Raw genomic sequence first — 22,267 nt, 5'->3', positions numbered from 1 at the left:
TAAGAATGGTTTTACATTTTAAAATAATTGGGAAAATATATATATATTTATAACATTTATATACATATATAACATTTCACGACCTAAGAAGATAATACAAAGCCAAGCCTCAGTGCCATAACTACGGTTCGGCCACGTACCGTCCGCATGGGCACGTGGACACTACAGTGGCTTAGCTGGACACTGGCTCCAGACACTGCACCCCACAAACCCTAACACCCTTGCCTGCTGGCCCTCTGCAGAGAATGTCTGCTCACCCTGGTCTAGAGAAAAAATAGTGTTCCTTCCGACACCCATGGTCCACACCACGGGACCTGCTGGGCTTCTATGACTGGGGGGGCGCGAGGGAGCAGCGGGCTGCCTCCCAGGGGAGCTTAGCGCTCCTGCACCGCTCTGCTACTGGGAGACAGCACTTCCGAGTGGCTGTTCCTCGTGGGAGGAGTGGGCCCCAGGCCGCGTCAGCAAGAAGCAGCCCAGGAAAAAGGGGACACAGCAAATGCATGTGGCTGCCCTGCCCAGAAGCTGAGTAATGATGGAGAACTCGAAGGGACCCTCTGGGGCCATTTGGGTTGGGATGCTGGCTTTCTTGGGGAAAGCTGGTGTTTATCATGCAGTTTTCCTTCCAAGCGTTGAAAAGCAGAGGGGTCTACACGGCAGACAGGAAAGGGATTGNGGAAATACACACACACACACACACACACACACACACACACACACAGAGGCACACACACACACACCCGACTCTAGCCAAGCAGGCTGGGACAATTTTCTCCTGGAAAGAGCCTAGTTCTTTAGCTGTTTTTCAGTAGGAGACCCATCTCGTGGGCCCCCACTGACAGAGACGGTCTCCAGAGGTGGTACCTGAAGGGTGATGTTGAGGGGCTGAAAGTGACACTCCATGTCATCCAGCTGAATGAAGTTAGACGCATCCACGGAGTCGCCGTACACAAAGGACGTTGGAGACATGATTCTGAAAGAGGGAAGCATTTAATCCGTCATCTTAAGCCTCAGTCAAGCAACCCACAGTCACAGCTCTCCTGAGAACCCAAACCTCTGTCTCTATTTAATCTAGAACCCTGCCCCCTCCATGTCTTCACCAAACCCTTCCCTTCTGGAATTGTTACTTCCAGGAATGTCTTGTGTTANCTAAGCGAAAGTCGGACGCTTAACCGACTAAGCCACCCAGGCGCCCCCCGAGATTATGTTTCTAAAAGGAAGAGGATGACCATGGTAGCGTTGAGTTCAGTTTTCTTTTAAACTGGAGCACAAAATTATACATGTTCTGCTTTATCATTTGAAAAACATTTTGTGGGTTGAGGAAGAATACAACAAGCTGTTAAGAAATAAATACAAATGAATTATATATCTGGCATCCTACATCCCACTCTGACATATTCATTAAAAAAAGTGAAATGTCAGACTCCCTAAACCACTAGAAATGAGGTATTAAAAGTGAGTCTGTTCAATGATGGCATTTTTCTTCAGATTTCAAACACTGGCTACTTAACCTGTGGTTGAGAATCCAAGCTCAGTTTGTAGTGATGCTTCCACATTGCCCGTGTGAACAAAACCTGATTTGAAACCAAGCCCAGACCCACTTGAATTCCGAGACAAACGATGGATTCTAAATGAGATTCTAGAAGCCACTCACTCGCCAAGACACGGGAATGTAGGATTTTTGGTACAAATCTAAAAGGACAGCAATCCATCTACTTTCAACTTAAGTCTGTTATTTTAGAAATGTAGTGAGTTTCTGGCCATATCAAATGGCAAGAACTGATTCCTTTAAACTCGCCTTGTTTTATGTTCCTGGAAAGACCAGAGGTTGACTCGTGTGTGTGACTGATGGCTTCAATGGGGGCTGTTAACGCCTCGACAATGAGGCCTCCTAGGGTCTGACAACAAGATCAAGTGTTTTCTCTGTCCTCCCCAAGGACAGGTCCTGGTTCGGGCCATATTCTCAGTGAGCCTCTGATGAGGCAAATAAACAAACGCACGTAGTTAAAAATAGAACAGAGGCAAATCTATGCTAACTTGCAAATATATTCGTCTGATGCCTAGGGTTTGAAAAGCTTGACAAACAGCGGTCAGAGTGCAGGCACGCCCAGAGGCTCGTTCCAGGCACCCAGCGGCATGCGAGTTCTTGCAGAGTGGCCCTTCTGCAATGCATTAACGTTTCCACTGCTGGCCAAGGCCCGGGACCCAGAAGCCCTTGAAAAGTGAAAAATGAGAAACTCTGAACTTGTAAAAAGTTCAGCTTGCATTTGGGGCAGGGGTTCAGTGGGTCCTCATCTGATCTACTCTTCATTGTGCAAATCCTTTGTCCACTATCAAACTGTGCTCTGTTTCCTGAAGCCAGAAATGGGAACTGAGTTCTCAGTTTGCCAGGCCTGGGCTTTGGCGGAAAACCACCCGGGTTGCTTTGGGTCCCTGCAGCCCGCAGCCCTGCCTTTCAATGCCAGCAACGCTGAGTGGCCGCGGACGCCCCCTGGGCAGATGGCGTACCCGGGAATCGTCCCCTGTCCGTTCTAGACCACCGCAGACAGGCGCCGCTGTTTCCGAAGGGGTTAACAGAAACACGCAAAGCTGGAGCTGACTGTGAAGCTAATCAGAAAGGCGAGCCTTGGTGCGAGCCAGCCAGCCGCTGGGACACATCTGGCTGTAACCTCTGGCCCAGCCGCTCAGCTGAGATTTGAATCCCAGGCATCTTGACACCCTGGAGGGGCAGGTGCTGGGAAAACGCGCACATCAAGGTGTACGCAATGCTCAGAGAAAGTATGGGCTTAACCCTGTCATCAAACTCCCTGTGTTACCCAGCGGGTGGGTGGGTGGCAGGCAGGGAGAGGGGAGAAAACAGGGAGGGAGGAGGACGCCAGCCGGTAGCTCTGCCTTTGCCCTGCATTTCAAAGCCCGGGAGAAGTGGACCGGGCAGGGCCGCGACGCCCGGCTGCCCGGGCAGACGCCAGCAGGGCACAGCGCTCCACCGAGGGCCCCCCGCGCTCGGCCGCCCTGGCTACTCACCCGGTGATGGACGTGTCCACCTCGTGCATCAGTGGCACGGCCAGCGTGAGGGTGTTGTCGTGCAGGGACTCGGAGCGCTCCACGTTGCCGCTGCGCGGGAAGGAGAGGGGGGAGTGCGGGTCAGGGCGCGCTGCCCGGCAGCAGGCTGCTCTGTTCCGGGTCAGACCCCAATCTGTCACCGTCCGAGGGCTGACTGTGGCCTTACGTACCCTCAGTTCTGTTGCTGGTCCCCGTACGGAGTCACAGTGGGCACTGTGTCGTCCCCGCTGCGGTCCCCTCCCAAAGCTGTGAGTGCGGTGTGCCCGGGAGGCGGTGCAGACCGCAGCTGGGAGTGGACGGAGGGGGAGGAAGCAAGACAAAGAGGGCGCAGGGCCCAGGGGGTCCAGGGACGTCTGCGAGGCAGCGCGGAGCATACACCTCATCTTCTCCGTCTTCCGGGCAGGTGGGGCTTTACCCACAGACCCGACTCCTGCGCGCGTCCAAGCGAGCGGGCTCGGGCCAGGGAAAGCCTCGGCACCGTGGGAGCTGGGAGGGGTCCGGTGGGTGCAGGGGAAGGGGTGCCGGGGGGCTGGGGCGGGCCCAGCGCTGCGCCACTTCTGTACGTGCTCGTCCCTGGGCAGCCGGCAGGGCGAGGGCGCTGCGCTGGGCCCGTCTGCCGGACAGGCGCCGCCCTTCCCACCCGAGGCCTCCCCCACCGCCGGGACCCCAGGCCCGGCCGATCCTCCCCTGAGAAAGATCACGGGGCCTCCTCTAGACTCCTGGCTGCGGGACGTCCCGTGCAGGCGTCCCGGCGGGGTCGGGGGTGCTGTGAGGCCCTTCTGGAAAGGGGAGGGTGAGGAGGCTGACGCTGCTGGGCGGCCCCTGCAGCGTGAGCGCAGCGGGAGCTCACCCGGGCCTCGGAGGCGCCCTAGAGGGGCTGCCCACCTCCGGCCGACTAGGGAGCGCCCAGGACGCGTGGCGACACAGGCCAGTCCGACTCCCACACCAGGGCTTTCCCATGCAGAGTCCTTCTCCACATCTGATATGACTTGGGAGGCTGCGGAGCGCGGGGAAGAAGGGGAGAAAGGAGGAGGGAAGGGAGGAGGGGGAAGAGCGAGCTTGCGTTTACTATTTTGTTGCATTTCCAAGACGACTGGTTGGGATCCCAGCTGGAAGCCAAGCGCACCTTCCAGGGGTGGAATGCAGTGGCCCCAAGCCCCACAGAGGTTAGGGCACAGCTCGGGGACCCCTCCCCAGCCCCTCCCCCCTTCCCTGAAGGCCTGCAGAGTTCCTGCCTGTTCCCGGCCCTGCTTCTGCCCCCTCTGCCTTCCTCTCCCCCCAGAGAGTGCTGGTCCACATCCCCTCCCCTCCTTTCTCCTATTGTTCTGAAACAATGGTGCTCTGTGACTCTGACCCCAGACTCCTCCTCTGTCTCCGGCAGATGCAGAGACCTCCAGCGCTCAGAGCGCAGGGTCAGGTGCCCACCTGGCCTTTCCTTCCCGGGGGCAATACAAGCCTCAGAATCTCTGCTAGAGGCCGACCAGGCTGCCGAACCCCGGGCCGCTCCCTCCCACACCCTGCTTCCTGCTCGGGCTGAGTCACGGGTTCCTGAGGGAAGTGCCACCCCTGGCCCGGCCATGTGTCCAGCCACCTGTGGCTGCTGGTGGCTCAGGCCCGGCGGTCTCATCAGTCACCGGGTGACTGCTCCAGACCGACTGAAGTTGAAAAGTTGAGATACAGAGGCCAGACATCAAAAGGCTTCAGCCGCTCTGGGAACTCGGACTCGAGATGACCAGCCTTTCCCAGGGTCTGCGGAGCCAGGCCGCTGAGAGAGCCTTTGAGGACTGTTTAGCCTCAACTTTATGTCCCCCTAAATCCACACGCAGGCAGGAGAGCTTCAAAGGGTGGTGACGGGGAGGACGGAAAGACTGATATTTTAACTGTGGCTTTCGAGATAAGGGGCTTTAAGGATCTTTCAGTCGTAGCAGGGAGTCAAGTGCTGAGGCCGCCCTCCGGGGCAGTGGGGCGGTTCTCACCGACATCTGGCAAGAAATGAGCGCCTGCTGCATTCTGCTGCACGTATAACGTAGAGTACGGCTTCCTTAACATTCGTGACTCAAGTGCCGGAAGATTCTATTTCAGTGTGTAAGCTGCCACTACCCGGTGTCCCCTGATGCGATGCAGCAGTTAATGCACAAAAGGGGGCATTCTTGATTTTTGTAAGTTATTAGCATTTTCTTCTGTGCCCAGCACTGCATCTGATAAATAGTACATGCCTAATAGATGCTTGCTGAGTGGAAATGTGCCCAGCCTAGAGCCAGGGACCCCAGCTAGTGGCTCTCAGCTGTGGCTGCTTGCTACAGTCACCTAATGAGACCATTTCAAAATGCCGAAGCTGAGATCTCATGCAGACTATTAGATCCAAATTTCTGCAGGACGGACCAGGCATCGGTAGTTTTCTAAACCTCCCCCAGGTGACTCCAGTGGGCACAGCTGGAGTCTACGGACACGTGATCCTAACAGAGTCTGGCCGTGGTGCTGTTGGCTCTCGTCTCTGATACCACTGATGAGCCCTGGGTGGGGTTGGGAGGCAGGTGGAGTTTCCTCTTTTTGACAAGGGAAGTTGCTTCCACGCATTTACTTCCTGCCCAAACGATCCTTCCCAGGAACACGACTGCCCCGGGGGAGAGGGATGGAGAGGGCACCCTGATGGATCTGCCGCAGTTTTCTGTGGATCCGAGCAACAGCGGGAGAGGATTTCCAGGTCTGACTGGCCATTTGCCTCCTTCAGTAAATTCAACCATCTCGCGCTCTGTGGGCAAGTGGTTGCACGCCTCACTTCCCGCTTCCAAACCTTTCTGCTGTCGGCATGGAGTGCAGACTTTCTGAGCTGCGTGCGCCTTCCACGGCCCAGCCCATCTCCTCTGCCGGACCCCCAGCTCCCTGCAGCGCTCACCACCCGTGTGGGCATCGGCTCCTCTGCGTTCCCCACGCTGTGCCTCTGTGTCCTCCGCCTGGAAACATACTCTTCTGGCAAATGCCAACCCCAGGGAAGCCCTTCTGGGTCCTAGCAATGGGAACAAAGTCCATCTTGTCTATGCTTTGTATGTGTTTCTGGTAGATCGCAGTCACGTTTTATGTGAACGGATTACGTGATCTTCAAACAGCACGCATAAGACACAGCCAAGTCTCACACGAGGTCAAAGTTTGCAAGCCCAGCCAGCCGTACCTGCGTTGAACCGCTAGCACCCCAGGGTGTGGCCCCCCTGCCGGGCTGGGAGGTGGTGCGGGATTTCTGGGCTGGCTGGGCTGGATTCCAACGATCACTGCTGTCAGTATGGACACCTACGTTTTTACATATGCTTAGTGTTTGTTCAGCAAGTCCGACTAGTGCTGAACTAAGGGCCAGAGAGTCATCACCTCTGGGGCGGAAGTGGGACAGTAACACGAGGTAGAGAGCCAAATAAACATTGTGATGTGCTGCGCTCTTATTTTCAGGAGAGAGAACATTCTCCAAAATATTAGCAATAATGCTAAAAAAAAAAAAGTACAGAAAGTAGCACTGAAGCCAAAACATGCGACTGTGGTTGTGGATGGAAGGGCTCTGAACACGGATGCTTCCGGCACCCAGTCGTTCTCAAGGGAAAGTGAATCTGAATGCCATGAGCTTTAAATAACTTGGAGGCTGAGGGAGGCCTGAATGAAAACAGAAGCAAAGGGCGGTGGGAGAAGCCATCAGGGCTTCTTTGTGTCCGCAGCTCAGGGATGTGACTGCTGGTTTGTACTTGTTGGGGACCAACCTGAGCTTCCCAAACGCCCAGTGGCTAGAGAGGGACAGGGGGTGCCTGAGGGCAGAGCCACTAGTGAGGGGCCAGCATGGACTGCAGAGAACTAAAAGACTCAGCGCCTGGGAAGAATCTCAGTCCGAGATTCCGGGGAATTGGGGTTTCTGTGAAAATTCAGGAATCACTAAGGGGGCGAGTATGATAGTATGTTTGCTCAGGTGCACGTCTTGGCTGGAGTATAGAAGAGGCCAAGATTCAGAGGAAGGCACCAGGTGGGCCTTACTATGGCTGGGGGCAAAATTCCAAGATGAAACATCAAGGCTGTAACAGCGGAGAAAGGAGTGTTTCTGGAGAAACAGCTTGTAGAGAGAAGTGCTTGTGGTGGGCAGGGTGATGCTCTTTAAGGCTTCAGGGCACCTTGATCAGCACCGTCCGGGGTCGTGGGCGTCCCCAGGAATGCAGGGGAGGCTCTGGCTTTCCCTCTCCTGGCCCCGTGAAGACAGGGGGACATGAAGAATCCAGAGGCCGCCGGGGCGCAGTCTCCTGAGTGGGAACATGTGCCGTCACCTTCTGCCGTCCCTCAGGGCCCGGTCTCCGCTGAGCGGAAGCCTTCACTTTAATCAAGTTTTGATGATTTCAGGGGACGCCTTAATTACAGGTTTGTGAGTCCGCTGTGAGGCTTGAAGCGATTGAGACCAGAGACTGCATAGGACTGTCCTGGACCCTCCTAGGGCCACAGCAAATCCAAGAACTGTTAGTAAGACAAGATAATTAAACCCTTAAACAAGGGCTCCAGAGGTGCTCATGGTTGTTAGGGCTAAAGTAGCCCCTCCAATTAGGCGAATTAATAGGTGGCCCGCGGTAAAACTGGCTATGAGTCGCACAGCCAGAGCTTATTGGTTGAATTAAAAGTCTAACAGTTTCGATGCTCACGAGTTTGGGGGTCACAGGAGGAGGTGCTCCTTGAGGTAGGAAGTGGCCTCAAGATGCTTTGGTTTAGTGTTGGAATCCAGTGGCTCCAGTACCGCCTCACAGGGGATCAGCCATTCCTAGATTTGTCCCTAGGGCCCTCGTAGGGCAGGGACCCACTGTGGGGTTCACCCGCAAGACAGAGCAGTCGCTGGCATCCCTAAAGCATCTTGCCCTGTGCCCTCTTTAAGCCCATTCGCTGGGGCTGGGGCTCTCCCTGCCCTACGAGACGTGACACAGTCATCAGCTCAGTATCTGTCCCCTGCTACCAGCATACTCGCTCCCCGAGAGGAGGGGCCGTGCCCGCGTCTCACACGGCGCCTGGCTTGTGGGCAGTGCCCACACGTTTGCAGACGGAGGGAGCGAGGTGTGCGCCCCGCTAGTTCCCCCCCCGGAGGAAGCTGCGTGTCTGCCTCCATCTCTAGACGGGAGCCTTCTGAGCTGGCTCGGGATGGCAGCCTCCCCCTGACTCATCCAGGAACCTCTCAGCCCCAGCTGGGCCCTGTCCCCAGGGCAGCCACCTGAAGACGTGGGTGGGGGAGGCAGCTGGTCCACAGCACGACTCCCTGCTGAATCTGGGGGCCGGCGCCTCTGCGCTCCCATGCAGCACCTTACCCCTGAGCTGGCCCCAGTGTGGCTCATCTGAAGAGTCCGGGAAATGTCATTCTCTCGAATTTGGGACGTGGCTGAGGGGCTCCTTCTCAGCTCCTGAGGGCATCCTCCTCATAGGAAGGTTTGGGTTGAACACGGTCAAAGGTGATCATGCCGGTGGGGGGGACAGGGTTTAGTTTCACAGAGCCGAGCCCGTTGCCTCACTCTGCACCCCAGACTGTGCGGATCTTCGGGTCGGACCCCTGTACTAATACCCTGTGGCCCCACCAAGCATCTTCCCCTGAATGAGCTCAGCCCTCGCTGCTCCCTCGGTGTCTGGCCTTCGTTTTCCTGGCCTCTATGAGTCGTGCAGGCTCCTCGTTTTGTTTTCTCATCTTGTTCAGCGGTCCTGGTCTGACCTTGGCCTTCAGGGCGTGCGGTTCAGATCTCAGGACCACCTCCAGGACAGACGTAGGATTCGAGGCGTGAACGTTTGTTTGGAGGTTACAGCAACTACAGATAAGACATGATGCCTGGTGGGACGGTGGACCGGTGGAAAGGGGGTGAAGGGTCACTGGGATGACTGGCACACGGACTGTAGCTGAGAGTATTGCATCAGTGGTTAAGTCTCCTGAATTTGCTAACTACCTGTGGTTATTTAAGAGAACGGCTTCCTTCTTAGGACGTGAGCACCGAGGTCCTTATGGGAAAGAGGCATGACTTCTGCAACCTACTCACACGTGGTCAAGGAGAAAAGTATGCAGAGAATGACAACGCAAAGGAGCCAAGCGTGGACGCCAGGGGATGCTGGGCAGAGGTACGTGGGAGCTGCTTGAGTTACACTTTGCAACACTTCCACTAGGTTTAAACAATCATTTCCAAAATAAGAAAATTCAAATCACAAAGGTATCCACGCTACAGCTCAACCAACGCTTGTTTTTTCCAACTCACCCACCAAACACCTCTCCTTCCCTCCCAGCTGACGGCCAAGCGCCACCCAAATGGCGCTCCCCCAAGGCCCTCTTGGGGCTCAGGGCACGCTGGAGGGGGAGGGCGGGAGCACTGCTGAGCGGAGGAGCCGCCCTGTGCTCATAAGCTTTCCCGGACAAGCCCTCTCCGGAGGAGCAGGTCTCGGGCCGCTGACGCAGGCGCGGCCAGGCCCTCAGCGCTCTCCCCCTGCAGCACTGCTGGGCTCACCAGGAGCAGCTGACTCTGTCTGACAACCCGCGGAGGCAGTCTGTGAGCTAATCAGCCACGCGAGTTTGGACCAGAATCCTCACCTCTCCCGGTCTGTCCCTGGCTGTCCCTCCGGCTGGGTGGCCCCCAGACACCTGGAGCTCAGTGTGGCCGGGCAGCCGCGTAGGCAGGACCGGACAAGCGCCGTCCCTGAGCAGGCTGGTCCCACCCATGGCCTGGGGCTCATCACTGAACTGGGCCTTCCTCCTCAGCGTCCTGAGCATCATCAAAGCACGGCCAGGGCAGGTCCTTTCCTGGTCCCATGAATCTTTCATCTTGGAAGAGAAAAATGAAACCCCCTTACCTCTGAGCAGTAACGGTGAAGCTAAGAACTTCCTCTTCCCCAGACAGGTGGCTGGTGTCAAAGATCACGCTGAATTCGTACTAGGGGAAGAGAGGGTGACATCTGGGATTAGCAAGGGTTCTGAACTTGAGCGCTAAAGTCCTCTGCAGTTTAGGACCTCGGGAAGCCCGTGTGCACGACAAGCTTTACCTTGTACGTGCGTCTTTCTGATGCCAGGCCGGAGATGCGCTTTAGCGACAAAACCAAGCCCCGAGTGTGGTCTGCTGAGAGGCACGCTGTCCTTTCCAGCAACTCAGGTTCCCTGGCAGTGATGTGCTTGTCCCTTAAACCAGGCGCCTTTCTAAATGTCACTCACACACCATCTTCCTGAAGTTTGCAACATCTGCAGATCATCCACCTGAGTCCTTTACTTTGTACTTTCACTGCCTCACTCTTTTTGTTTAAAGACTACTTTATTTATTTTTTTAAGTTTATTTGGAGAGAGAGTGGTGGGGGAGGGAGGAAGGGAGGAAGGGGATGGGGAAAGAAGGAGAGAGAGACAGACAGACAGACAGACAGACAGAATCCGGACCAGGCTCCAGGCTCTGAGCTGTCAGCCCGAACTCCTAAACTGCGAGATCATGACCTGAGCTGAAGTCGGACGTTTAACCGACTGAGCCCCCCAGGCGCCCCTGGATGAAATGATTCTTAAATTCCAGCAAGCTCTGAGAGCCTATGATTATTTAACAGCGAAGTATTTGGGTTCCTTGATGACTAATGCTGGGCACTGGACTCGACCGCGCTGGAAGCTGCCTGGGGGTAACGGACACAGGACCACCAAACACGGGGCGCGCTGCTTGGCCCTCTTCGGGCAGGAGCTCCTGCGGCAGGAGGGGCTGCCGGTTCCCAGGGAGCGTGGGGCATGGAGACGGGCGGGAGGCGGAGCTGGAGGGCACAACGGGCGGGAAAGCCAAGGGCCCTATCCCAGCGCAGTCAGAACTGGCGGGAGACGAACTCATCGCACTAAAGACCCGGGTGAGGTGAGAGCCGGGGCCGCGGAGAACGGAAGGCCGGAGACTCGGCAGGCTGGTCACGAGGGCTGGAAACCCATGGCCGGAAAGTGAGCAGCCGGGTGGGTCACGCCGGGCACGGAGAGAGGCAGTTCCTGTCCCCGCTTTCCCCGGGACTCACCCCGGATGCCCCATCCCCAGGTTTGAGCCTCCATCTGAGGGAGGAAGGCGGCGGCATCACCAAGCCGGGAAAACATCCAGCTTCCAGCACTCACACTTCTGTTGGCCCCACGACTGTTCTGAGAGTTAATGAATTGTGACAAAATTTAATGCTTCTGAATTCAGTGTGGCTCTGTTTTCACTGCATTCACTTTTACAACCACCCTCTCTTTATGGTAAGCGATCCTGGATCCGCACATGAAAGCGATACAATTTTCCTTTTAAAATAATCTTTAATCTAAAACTAGCAAGGCACACCTTGGGTGTGATTTGGGACACAGGCTGGATTTCATGCTGAAATGGCAGCGGTTACTGGTTTTCAACCAAGTCCATTTTCAGTAGCTGAAAAGATTTCAATTAAATGTGTGTGTGGAGGTGCCTCGTGTGTGACCACAGGGCAATCACATCCAGGGCTCGAGTCTTCCTCTTCTCCTCCCCCCACGTGGAGTCTAACGGGACGTGGCCAGTGTCTGGCCCACTATTTGTAACCCCTTTTCCAAGGGCAGCCACCTCGTCCCTTCTCCTGGGATGAACATGGACAGAGTAAGGAACGGAGCAGGAAGGGCTGGAGATCACAGATGTAAGAGCCACTATAGGTTGGAGCAGCACACGCAATGAGACTGAAGGGTTTGAGTGAGTTGCTAGGAAATAAGCAAATCCTCTTTCTCGTTTGTTTTGCAAATGGTGTGCAAGACAGCTATCAGGCCCTGGGACCGGCACGCCTTGGAGATGAAAACAGTTTGATTCTGTGACATAGGCAGGATGGAGGATTAAATCTTCTTTTTTTTGGTGGGTTGGGGGGAATGTTTGGCGAAGAAATGTGAAATTTCCTTCAAATCATGGCTGGCAAAATAGCTTCCATTTCAAAAGGCAGACTTGATCTATTAGATTCTAGTTTTTGTTCCAAAAATCACGTTTGACGTATCTTTGCATATTCTTATCATGCTGGCATATGCCAGAATGTTCCATGAATGTTTGAGTATACTGGACCATGACCACATTGTTGTTTGAGCTCAGAAAATCTGGGTCCTTATAAATACCAAAGTGACTCTAATTTCTTTTACTTAAAAAAATAAAATGCAATACTATTATTTATGTTTTAAGAATTTTAAGAAGTCTTGGGGCACCTGGGTGGCTTAGTCGGTTAAGCGTCCGACTTTCGCTTAGGTCATGATCTCGTGGTTCGTGGGTTCGAGCCCCGCGTCGGTCTCTGTGCTGACTGCCAGCTCAGAGCCTGGAGCCTATTTCAGAGTCTGTATCTCCCTCTCTCTCTGACCCTCCCCTGCTCACGCTGTCTCTCTCTCTCTCTCTCTCTCTCCTAGGAATAAATAAAAAAAATATTAAAAAAAAAGGATTTTAAGAGGTCTCTTCAGAAAATTTTGAGTGCCCAGGGGAGTGACAGAACGGCAGTCACTAGCCCAGACCACGTTTCCCCTACATTGTCTCTGTCACAGCGACACGGAATGTCCCAGAGAAAGATTTTCAGGAAGGCCACCTGGATGGTGCTTAAAGTACCAAGGCCATGGTAAGTCTTTCACATTCGCGGTATGTCACGTGGATCCAAGAGGAAGAGCATGTGCCAGGGCCCCCGCGGCATGCACCTGGAGCAGGTTGCCAGGTGGGGCCATTGCTCCAAGGGCCGTGGAGGAAGACTGGGGGAGGGGGAGCAGGTGACCGCTGGGAAGGGCTGGGGGCCTCCTGCGAAGGAAGGGCCCCGTATCTGCCTCTTACCTTTGACTTGGACCTCATGAAAGGAAACCCCACGCTGCATTTGAGAAAGTCCGATTCCAGCAGTTCACAGGAAATGCCCATTTCCTCCTGAAAGAGAAGAAGCACCCATGGATGGGCTGGCTTTGTGGACAGATGTGTGTAAGTGGCCTTGGAGAGGCAGATGGAGACTTCAGCAAACACGGTCTTCTTGGGCCCAGTCCCCAGCCCTCCTCTGGCGGCCCGCCCTTCCCATGGGCTCCCGGGGAAGCAGTGCACAGGACACTCTTAACTCATGTTTCGGCTCTGAACCCCAGTGCTCTCCTGGTGAACTGGACCGGGCTGCACGTGAGCTGGCTGCCTCCAAAGGTTTGGATTAAAGACAACCGAGTTGCCTTTCTGGACACCTTCTCTTACGCCCACACTCTAATCCTGCCTTTCGAGGCCTTGCTAGTTTTGGAAAGACCAGCTCTAAGGACAACACACACCAAGGAGGCATGTAAGGGCTGAGCCGGCCCCTGCAAGTGCTCCCAGGCACGGGGGCGAGGAGAAGTTTCCTGTGTAGCCCACCAGGACTGGACTCTACACATGGCGGCACGTGGAAGCCAGGAGAGGGGTCATGGGGAGCTGCTTTCTCTCCCCTGGACACATGTCTACAACACGCGGAAGGCAGGAGGCTCTTCGTAACCCACAGGCTCCAAGTTACGGAAGCCAAAGCAAGACTTCCGAGAGGAGACAGCACGCTGCAGATTTCGGAGAAGGAAAAGGCCCAGAACTAACATTTGCTGTGTGTCTAGAAGCCAGGACACCAAAGTTCAATGAGGTCATGTGCCTTCCCCAAGGTCATCCTCGGTGCCCTCTATAGCGTGTCTCCTTCTCCATTCCACAACTCTGATTTTCTCGAGGGAACGAGCATACACATTACTATTCTACAAACACCCTACAAGCACCTTTAAGTTGTTCCCCCATCAGGAACACTCTTCCTCAGTCCTGCTTCCAATGCTGACTTCATGAATCTTGGCCCCAAACACTCATGGGTGCTAAGTTCACGCACATAGTGTGGAAGTGGCCCGGGATTCAGGGAAGACCCTGAGCATCTGTTGCGTAGCTGGGTCAGCACACCACCTACCACGATCAGTGTGAAGGGCACAGGTCTGAAAGATGTCGATCCCTGTCCTTGAAGAGCTCAGAGCTTAGAAAGAAGAAACCTCTCAGCAGAGAAACAGACATTTAGATGTCAGAGCGAGGGGCTGCTCTTGGAACAGAGGGGTGTGTGTTGGCAGTTTCACTAAGGAAACCAGAGAATAATTTCTCAAATGCTGTCTCAAGACCTGCATGTCCCCAAGATTGGTCCTAATGATTCACCGCGGTGGCTTTGTCACCATCCCCTTCCTCACATTCCTCTCTGCAGATGCGGGGTCCCCACTGGCCCAAGGAGAAGCTCCTTGAAATCCTAGCTAATCAGCTTGTGGGCAGCAGGGGCAGCGAGCCCAAGCCTAGGTGACGTCGAGCCTCAGTTCCCATGCACATCTGTCATGAGTATAGTTACTCTCGAGAGTGTCCCGGCATATATATAGATTACATGATTATCCAACCTAGTTCCAAACTCCCTTTGTGAAGTTCAATACCCCACTGGAAATTCCTTTCAAAGCAGGTAAGAGGTTTTCTTCCTTCCTTCCTTCCTTCCTTCCTTCCTTCCTTCCTTCCTTCCTTCCTTCCTTCCTTCTTTCCCTTCTTTCCTTCCTACTTCTCTTCCCTCTCCCTTCCTTTCTTCCTTCCTCACTTATTTCCTTCCCTTCCCTTCCCTTCCCTTCCCTTCCCTTCCCTTCCCTTCCCTTCCCTTCCCTTCTCTTCCCCCTCCCTCCCTTCCTTCCTTTCAACTTGAGAGAGTGAGAGAAAGAGCACACACATGTGGGCAGGAGAGCATGCGAGTGTGCGTGGGAGGGGCAGGGAGAGGGAGAGAGAATCCCAGGCGGGCTGTGATGTCAGCACAGAGCCCGATGTGACGCTCAATCCCACAAACCATGAGATCATGACCTGAGCCGAAATCAAGACTTGGATGCTAACCAACTGAGCCACCCAGGCGCCTCCAGGAGAGAGATTTTCAATTCAAGTCAAAGGTCTATCTGTTCCTGAAATACAGATTTATTGCCCTGAAGACTTTTTAGTTTTTGCGTGGGTGTGAAGGAAGGGCTGTGGCTTCAAAAACTCTCTCTGGAACTTGAGAAGCCCTTGGTTTACTTGGCTTTGGTTTAAGATTGCTTTTGATTGATTATTCAAGAGTTGCTGGATTTACTTCTTTTTGTTAATCCCCAAATGCTAGAACATAACTTTTAAGCCAGCATTTATCGCATTAGTCTAAGTCTCTCTGCCACCCCACTCGGTCTACTAGAGATTACAAAATTCTGTTTGGATCTCGGTGGGGCTAAGCAGAGAGAGCAGAAACCACAGACCTCTCTAGGATTGGGAGCGCTCAGTGTGTGATCCGTGACTCACGCGCCCTTGGTGGTGCTACGGGAAGGGAGTCATGCATCACTCGGCCTTCCTGGGGTTGCCTTTCCCTGCCCCGCTCTCCTACCACAGCCGTGAGGCACGCCAGCACCGTGACTCCTTGTACGGCTGGTGTGGGTGCTTGCCAGAACCCCTTTACCACACGGGTGCAATTAGCCTCCAGCTGGACCGGAGCCACTTTGCGGGGGGGCTACAACGCCCCTCCCCACAAGGTCTCTGCGGCCCGTGACTGACAGACACGCCTGCACAAGACTATCCCTCTGCCTCCGGCTGAGACCAGTTCTGCTGCGCAACTCATTAGGGTAAAGCAGCCTCTGGCTGACGGTACATCTGTTTGGTCCCGGCCTCTGCCCCGTTCTACTCCATTCACTCCCTAATAAACTGCTTGTGCAGAAGTCTCCATCTCGGGCTCTGCTTCTGGTGAACTTGACCTCACACAATACTCTCTAGAGCTGCGGCTCCCGGCACTGGAAAGCACGGGGCTTGCTCTCAGGTGAGGAAAGGGAATGGAAGGGAACACACACACGCTCCTCAGTCTCGTTTCCATCTACACTAACCAAGAGAAAGCCTCCCTGGCTGCGAGCCCTGCCCATCAGGGCAGCGATTCAGCACCCTCTGTGTTCTGGCTTCACGTGATGCCCAGCGTAGAACTAAAACGCAGGCTCATTGTGGAGCCGTTCACCCCCTTGGTAGTGGCGGGCATCCTGCAGACACAGAGACACCCAGTGAAGTTTCAAAATCGTGATCTCCTGGGGGTTGCTTACGGCTCCTGCCAGGCACTGGTACCCACCAGGAGGTATGTGGGAGGCTTCCGCACCAGGCACCTCCTTCACTTCGCTTTTTCCCATGTCCCAGTCATTGCTTACCCTGACTAGGTTAGAAAACACAACTGTGTCATTGTTGCAAGATCAGCGCTCACAGACCGGTGAACAAATGTCTCCCTGTGTCCCTGATCGCCAGACACGGTAGACATCTGATGGCCCAATTCAAATATGGTGCAAACTCACTGCAGAGGGAAATGAAGCCCTTGATGCAAAAGAAGCGGGCTGTCATGAAGTCAGTGAAAGTGATGTCGGAAAACTGCTCAAACCACCGAAAGCCGCTGATAAATCTGGATCCGGCCAAGTTAGATCAGTTAACTGATAATTATTCCTGGATGACAACACTTTAAGATGCTTCCAAAGATATGGATTTAAATAAAATAGATCAAGAGAAGCCCTTGGAAAAAATATGCCATTGTAAAAATGACCCTTTTGTGACTGTCCTAAGAAAAACGCAAAATCTGAAACAAATTACCTTATGATATAATAGGAATGTTCACACCAAAAGCTGCCCACCTAGCACTCAATTCCTTCGTCTCCAAAATTAACAAATTATTTTAAAGATGCTAATAAAGCAAATAAGCTTTTGTCCTGGTCTAAGATATCTTTGACATTATAATTCCAATGCGACAAAGCTGTTAAATGTAGGATAATATAAACTTATTTCCATAATTTTTAGTTTCCATTTCCTTTAAAAATTTTTTTAAGTGTTTTATTTAATTTTGAGAGAAAGAGAGACAGAGCACAAGCAGCGGAGAGGCAGAGAGAGAGAGAGACAGAATCAGAAGCAGGCTCCAGGCTCCAAGCTGTCAGCCCAGAGCTCCAACCACAAACCATGAGATCATGACCTGAGTCGAAGTCAGACACTTAACCAACTGAGCCACCCAGGAGCTCTTAGTTTTATTTTTCAAGTAAAGTCCCAATCAAATCTTTAAAATTTTTTTTACTATGAAATCTTGGATCTTATTCTAAGAAGATTCACATAACTGGCCTTTTCTCCAGCCCCACTTTTCCTTGGCTCACAAGGATTTCCAATACCATAAAATGCCATCAGGGCTTCTCCCTGGAGATCAAGTGATTCCATTTAAATTAATTTTTTTTTTTAAAACCAACACACATTACTCTCAGGGTCAGGAAAACATCAATGAACACTTTCTAGAACACATGAGGAAAAGCATACTTGGTGTATGCACATTCGCCCCTGTACCCTCAATGTCTGGCACTGCGCCTGGCACTCAGGCGCTCCTGAGTTTGCATTTATTAAATGAATGAGCTGTGGACGGTCGGGGATTCAGATGAAGGGACTGCAAGAAGTTCATTTGCTGGTTGGCCTGGCACGGCAGACCCTTGCCTTGGCAAAGTCCCCTTCCTCCCTCAGCGGTGCCAGGTCGGGGGGCTTGGCCGGTGGAGGTGAGCCCCAGTCCTGTTTGTAATGTGCACCTGCTGGCAAGAAGAATCAGACAATGAAGACAGCGAGCCTCCTTAGCCTTTGAACTCCTTCCTCCCAATCACACGGATCTGATTTCATTCTGGGTTGTGCTTTCTTTGACCACCACGGTGCTCTTGGCAAGCAGCATGTCCGCAAGGCCCAGCAAGGGCTAAGCGCCTGCAAAAGTCTGAGATCCGACTTCTCATTTTCTAGCTTCCTCATGTGTTTCTCAAACCGAAGATGACATTCATGTCTCCATGGCTGGCTGTCAGTCTAGCAATTTGGTGTTCATCTAAGATCCCCTCCACCTTTTTGTTTTTTGTTTTTAAGTAGACTTCATGCCCAGTGGGGACTCCAAGGCAAGGCTTGAGCTGATGAACCTGAGATCAAGACCTGAGCCAAGGTGAAGAGTCAGACCCTTAACTGACTGAGCTGCCCAGGCACCCCCACCCCCCAATTCCTTCTGGGCATTCGAGGTGTGATGCCTGTGAGCTGGTGAGAGAGGCCTCCGTGTTAACTCAGTTAATACAGAATTCAGGTACATTTTGGAAGCACTTTATCCCCAATTCCCTAATCAACTGAGGAGTCAGAGGCAAGCAGGGGTTCCCAATAAGTTGGCCGACTGAGTTAACGTAGAGCTTATTCCCAGGAAATACTTTATTGACCCCATTCGACCATGAGGTCAGCCTGAGGCTCACCAGAAAAAAAAGCCCTATTCCCAGAAGGGAATCCTTTGGGATGGGGCCCGTGCAATTCCTGCCCGAGAAGAAAACCACAGGGGCTTACAGCATGGAGAGTGCACACGTCAGTGTCCCCACTTTCATTACTGGCTCAGGTCTGCAACAGCTGTGTGTCGTCAGGCATGTGAACCTTCCCTTCCTTGGGCTTCTGCTTCCTCGCCTGTCAAGTGAAGTCATAACACCTGCCTTATAGGACTCCGCTGGCCTGCTAGTGCCGCTGGCCGTGAGGACGGAATACACAGATGGCCTCGCTCAGTAACGGCTTACTACGCGCCAAGTGGGTCCTCTACATGGTAGCTTCCGTTCTGATGCCATGTTACAAGGGGGGAGCTGGAGTGCTAAGCAGCTCCATCGCTTGCCCAGGCGTTCCTGGCTGGCCCAGTAAGAGCGGCTCCGAAGGGGCCTGGCGTGGGGAACACCAGGTGAGGAACAGACAAGGCCCCCTCCCCCTTCCCCCAAAGGACCCCCGGAAACCCAGCCTGAAAGGCGGGGGGCACAACCCAGCGAGCCAAAAGCAGCCTTTATGGGACCTGGAGCATATGGTAACTGGTACAGATGCCAAATATGGCTGACGGCCCGGCCAGGCTGGGTCAGGGGCTACAGACCTCCCACCAGAGGGGGGCTGGCAGCTGAGCGTCCGGGAGACCAGAGACCATAAGCCACCCACACGGGCTTTGGAGGAAGCGGGTAGAGAAAGCAATACAAAGCAAGTGCCTTTCTCAAATTTTGTCAAAACCCCGTTTGGCAGCCAAGGCCCAGACTGTGCGGGGTTTGTTCTTTCCAGGATCAAAAAAGTGGAGCAAGCAGGACCCTCATCAGGACAACTGTCAGAGACAGACGAGTCACGAGACTGTTCACGCAAAGTCCCCTCTGACGCAAAGTCCTAGGTCTTGGTGAGTGCGCTTTAAGCAACTTTGACCCAATCACAGGCAGGGGGGTGTCGGCGTTGGTCGGTTAGGGTCACGGGAAGGTTAGGGTCACAGGGAGCAGTTATCTGATCAAAGTGGAGCCAGGAAAGCCTTCTCCCCAACAGTGCCCTTGGCCCTTAGAAAAGAGTGCTTTGAAAGCTTTAAAGTGAGTAAAAACACTATATTTTATTTTATTTTTTTTTTAATTTTTTTTTTAATGTTATATTTATTTCTAGGAGAGAGAGAGAGACAGCGTGAGCCGGGGAGGGTCAGAGAGAGAGGGAGTCACAGACTGAAACAGGCTCCAGGCTCCGAGCCGGCAGTCAGCACAGAGCCCGACGCGGGGCTCGAACCCACGAACCACGAGATCATGACCTAAGCGAAAGTCGGACGCTTAACCGACTAAGCCACCCAGGTACCCCAAAAACACTATATTTTAAAAGCCAATATGAATTAGAAATGAGTTGAATAAGCTTATTCCTGTAACATGCTCCCCTTGGTGCATGACCTCAACCCCATGTAGAACTAATCTTTCTATTTTCCCAAAGAGCAGACAAATACAAACACCTCCCCTAGCGCTGGGGCTGCTCCCTTCAGAACCGCAGGGATATGAACTTGAGGACACAAACAAACAAATAAAAAGAAACCAGCCCCTTCGAACCGCAAAGCCAAAGCGCAAAGAAAGACCAGGAAGCCACACCCACGCAGGCTTACGACGTAGGCTTCATTTTCATGCCGGGACTTTGTCCTCCTGTTAAACGGAGGCAGCGTTTTGTCTTAGATGCTTTCTATTCTTAGGGTTAGAAGGTGCGGGTTCTGGGTCATCTGAAGCGTGCGCTCTGTGCCAGCTTTTGAAGCAGAGGCCCCAAGGGTGGGATAATCACTGCCTTTCTGGAGGTTAAGAGACTGAGACCCAGACTGAAGGGGGCAAAGTGCTTTCCCTGGGTTCTAACTCGTGCGGGCACAACACCTGTCAACAGGCCCCGCACGGCCTCACGTGGGCGCATCACAGACTGGTGGCCCCCGTGCCTGCCCGGCGGTGACAGGGAGAGGCGGACTCCAGGGGCCGCGGTCAGCGCCAACGGGGGTGCCCGCGCTCTGCTGCCCCCGAGGGGCCCATCCATTCATTCGACGAGTGTTTCTCATTTTGTCTCAAATGGGAAACAGCTTCTGCAGAATAATTCTTATGTATGAGAGACGCATGTTTTCTGTTACGTCTCACATTCCTTGTTCACATCCTCTCGTTCATTTAATAACTGTCTGCGGAGCAGCCCCGATGTCTCTGCTCTTATAAGCAGTCCCTGTTGCCTCCCAGGAGGTGCTCCCAGCCTGCGGGAGGGAGAGGGACCCAGCGGCGGGAGGAAAGACCCCCGTACACTCCGCTCCCGTGGGACGACTGCCCGGGGGCGCTGCCCCCGATGGGCGGAAATTGAGCTGCCTGTACAAACCTACAACACGTAGGCCAAAAGCTATTACCAATGACAAACAACAACAAAAATACCCTTCATAAAACAAGATCTAGCTGAGGGCCCTGTTGTTCCGAGCTGCATCTGGCAGACGAAAAGGCGAAGAGGTCCCTGCGGGACTTACTCTGTCACTACTTGACTCAGCAGGTATCAGTGGACTGAGCTCGTGTGCCAGGCACGGAGGTACTAAGCAAGCTTCCCTGTTAAATACCAGACACAGAGCAACTGGCCTGGTGGCTGGTCTAACCGAGCAGCACACGCCAGCTGAGGGCTCAAGTGCATGGAACGCCCACCGGAGGGTCCGGGAGGGGAGCACACAAACCAAGGTGTTCAGGCTGCACACAAACCAAGGAACAGCCTGAGGCCAAGAACACTGAGGATCAATACCCAGATGAGAACAAGAGCGAGTCCGGGCGCCTGGGGGCTCAGTTGGTCGAGCGCCCGACTCTCGATTTCAGCTCAGGTGGTGATCTCACAGTTTGGGGCTCGAGCCCCGCGCTGGGCTCTAGGCTGACGGCACGGAGCCTGCCTGGGAGTCTCTCCCTCTTCCTCTGCCTCTTCCCTGCTCTCTCTCAAAATAAATAAATAAATACGCTTAAATTAAAATGAATAAAAATAAAAAGAACAAGGGCAAGTCCGGTTTACAGACCGAAGGGCCCACTACCGTAACTAGGCGCCCGCGTCAGGTGTCCTTTCTGTCCTCGGCACTTTCTGTGCGGACACAGACTTGGGTTTCTAGGACTGTGGTTGGCTTCCTCTACGCATGGTTTTCATGTTTTCAGTTAATTGGCCAGTTATTTAAAATGACTCACCCACACACAGAGTAAGGGTTGCTTTTGGTTGTGTTAATGACTAGGTTTTAAATTTAATCTCACTCGAGTTGTTTGTAAAAGAAGGATTTTTCCTGGTTCTTTAAAAAAAAAAAAAAAGAGGTGAGCTGCAGGTTCAGATGCTGCCTCGGGCCAGGGGCTCTGACCCTGCTGGAACACAGGACACTCAGGATGGTGTCCAGAGCTGGCTTGGTGGCGGGGGACCGACGAGGGCACGGCCTTATTTATTACTTCCCAGGCCCGGACGCTGCAAAAGTGATCGGCGCCATCAGCACTTTCCGCGGCCCCATCTGTCTGTTTCTAGGTGTCTCCCCCCCAGGCAGCTTTGGCTCATCCTTTATTCTCCCTGGGACCGCGGTTTCATCTGTCTTGCTTTCCACACTGGTTTTTAGTTCCGCTTCAGAGGGCTACACTGGCCACAGGGCACCCAGCTCACAGCAGGGCAGGGGGAGGGGTCCACAACGCCAGCAGTGCCCCCCCACCTCTGCACACACACGCACGCGCGCGCACACACACACACACAGCTGTGCACACTGGTTTCCAGCTGTCAGCAACTCTTTGTGAACGTGGAGAGATGGACACGCCTGGGAATTCCCACCTCTTTGAGGGGAGCCCTTACCCTGATGGGGATGCACTGAGATGTGACTTAACTCTGTGCCAAAGCTGGCCACCTTCTTTCCCTCCCCCGGAGAACTTCCAGATCCCTTTGCTTGGCCTCCTCTCCACTTCTGTCCCGGTTTCTCCTGGGAACACTTCCTAGTA

The 22,267-nt window shown here is 53.7% G+C and overlaps 1 protein-coding gene across 1 annotated transcript in view; it reads right to left on the bottom strand.

The window, feature by feature from the left end:
- The window catches only part of ITGA9 (integrin subunit alpha 9), a 324,287-nt gene that overhangs the window by 65,221 nt on the left and 236,799 nt on the right, over nt 1-22,267 (bottom strand). Inside the window, exons 21-24 of the mRNA XM_077774005.1 lie at nt 12,825-12,911; nt 9,886-9,965; nt 3,022-3,111; nt 862-970 (exon numbers count right to left, since the gene is read on the bottom strand). Of these exons, the coding sequence (XP_077630131.1) occupies nt 862-970; nt 3,022-3,111; nt 9,886-9,965; nt 12,825-12,911 (366 nt within the window). The remainder of the gene's footprint in view (nt 1-861; nt 971-3,021; nt 3,112-9,885; nt 9,966-12,824; nt 12,912-22,267) is intronic.

Source organism: Crocuta crocuta, unplaced genomic scaffold (assembly GCF_008692635.1).
Source record: "Crocuta crocuta isolate KB4526 unplaced genomic scaffold, BGI_CrCroc_1.0 scaffold541, whole genome shotgun sequence".
Lineage (NCBI taxonomy): Eukaryota > Metazoa > Chordata > Mammalia > Carnivora > Hyaenidae > Crocuta > Crocuta crocuta.
Note: the sequence above shows the minus strand (reverse complement) of the source record. Positions and strands in the feature narration are given on the sequence as shown.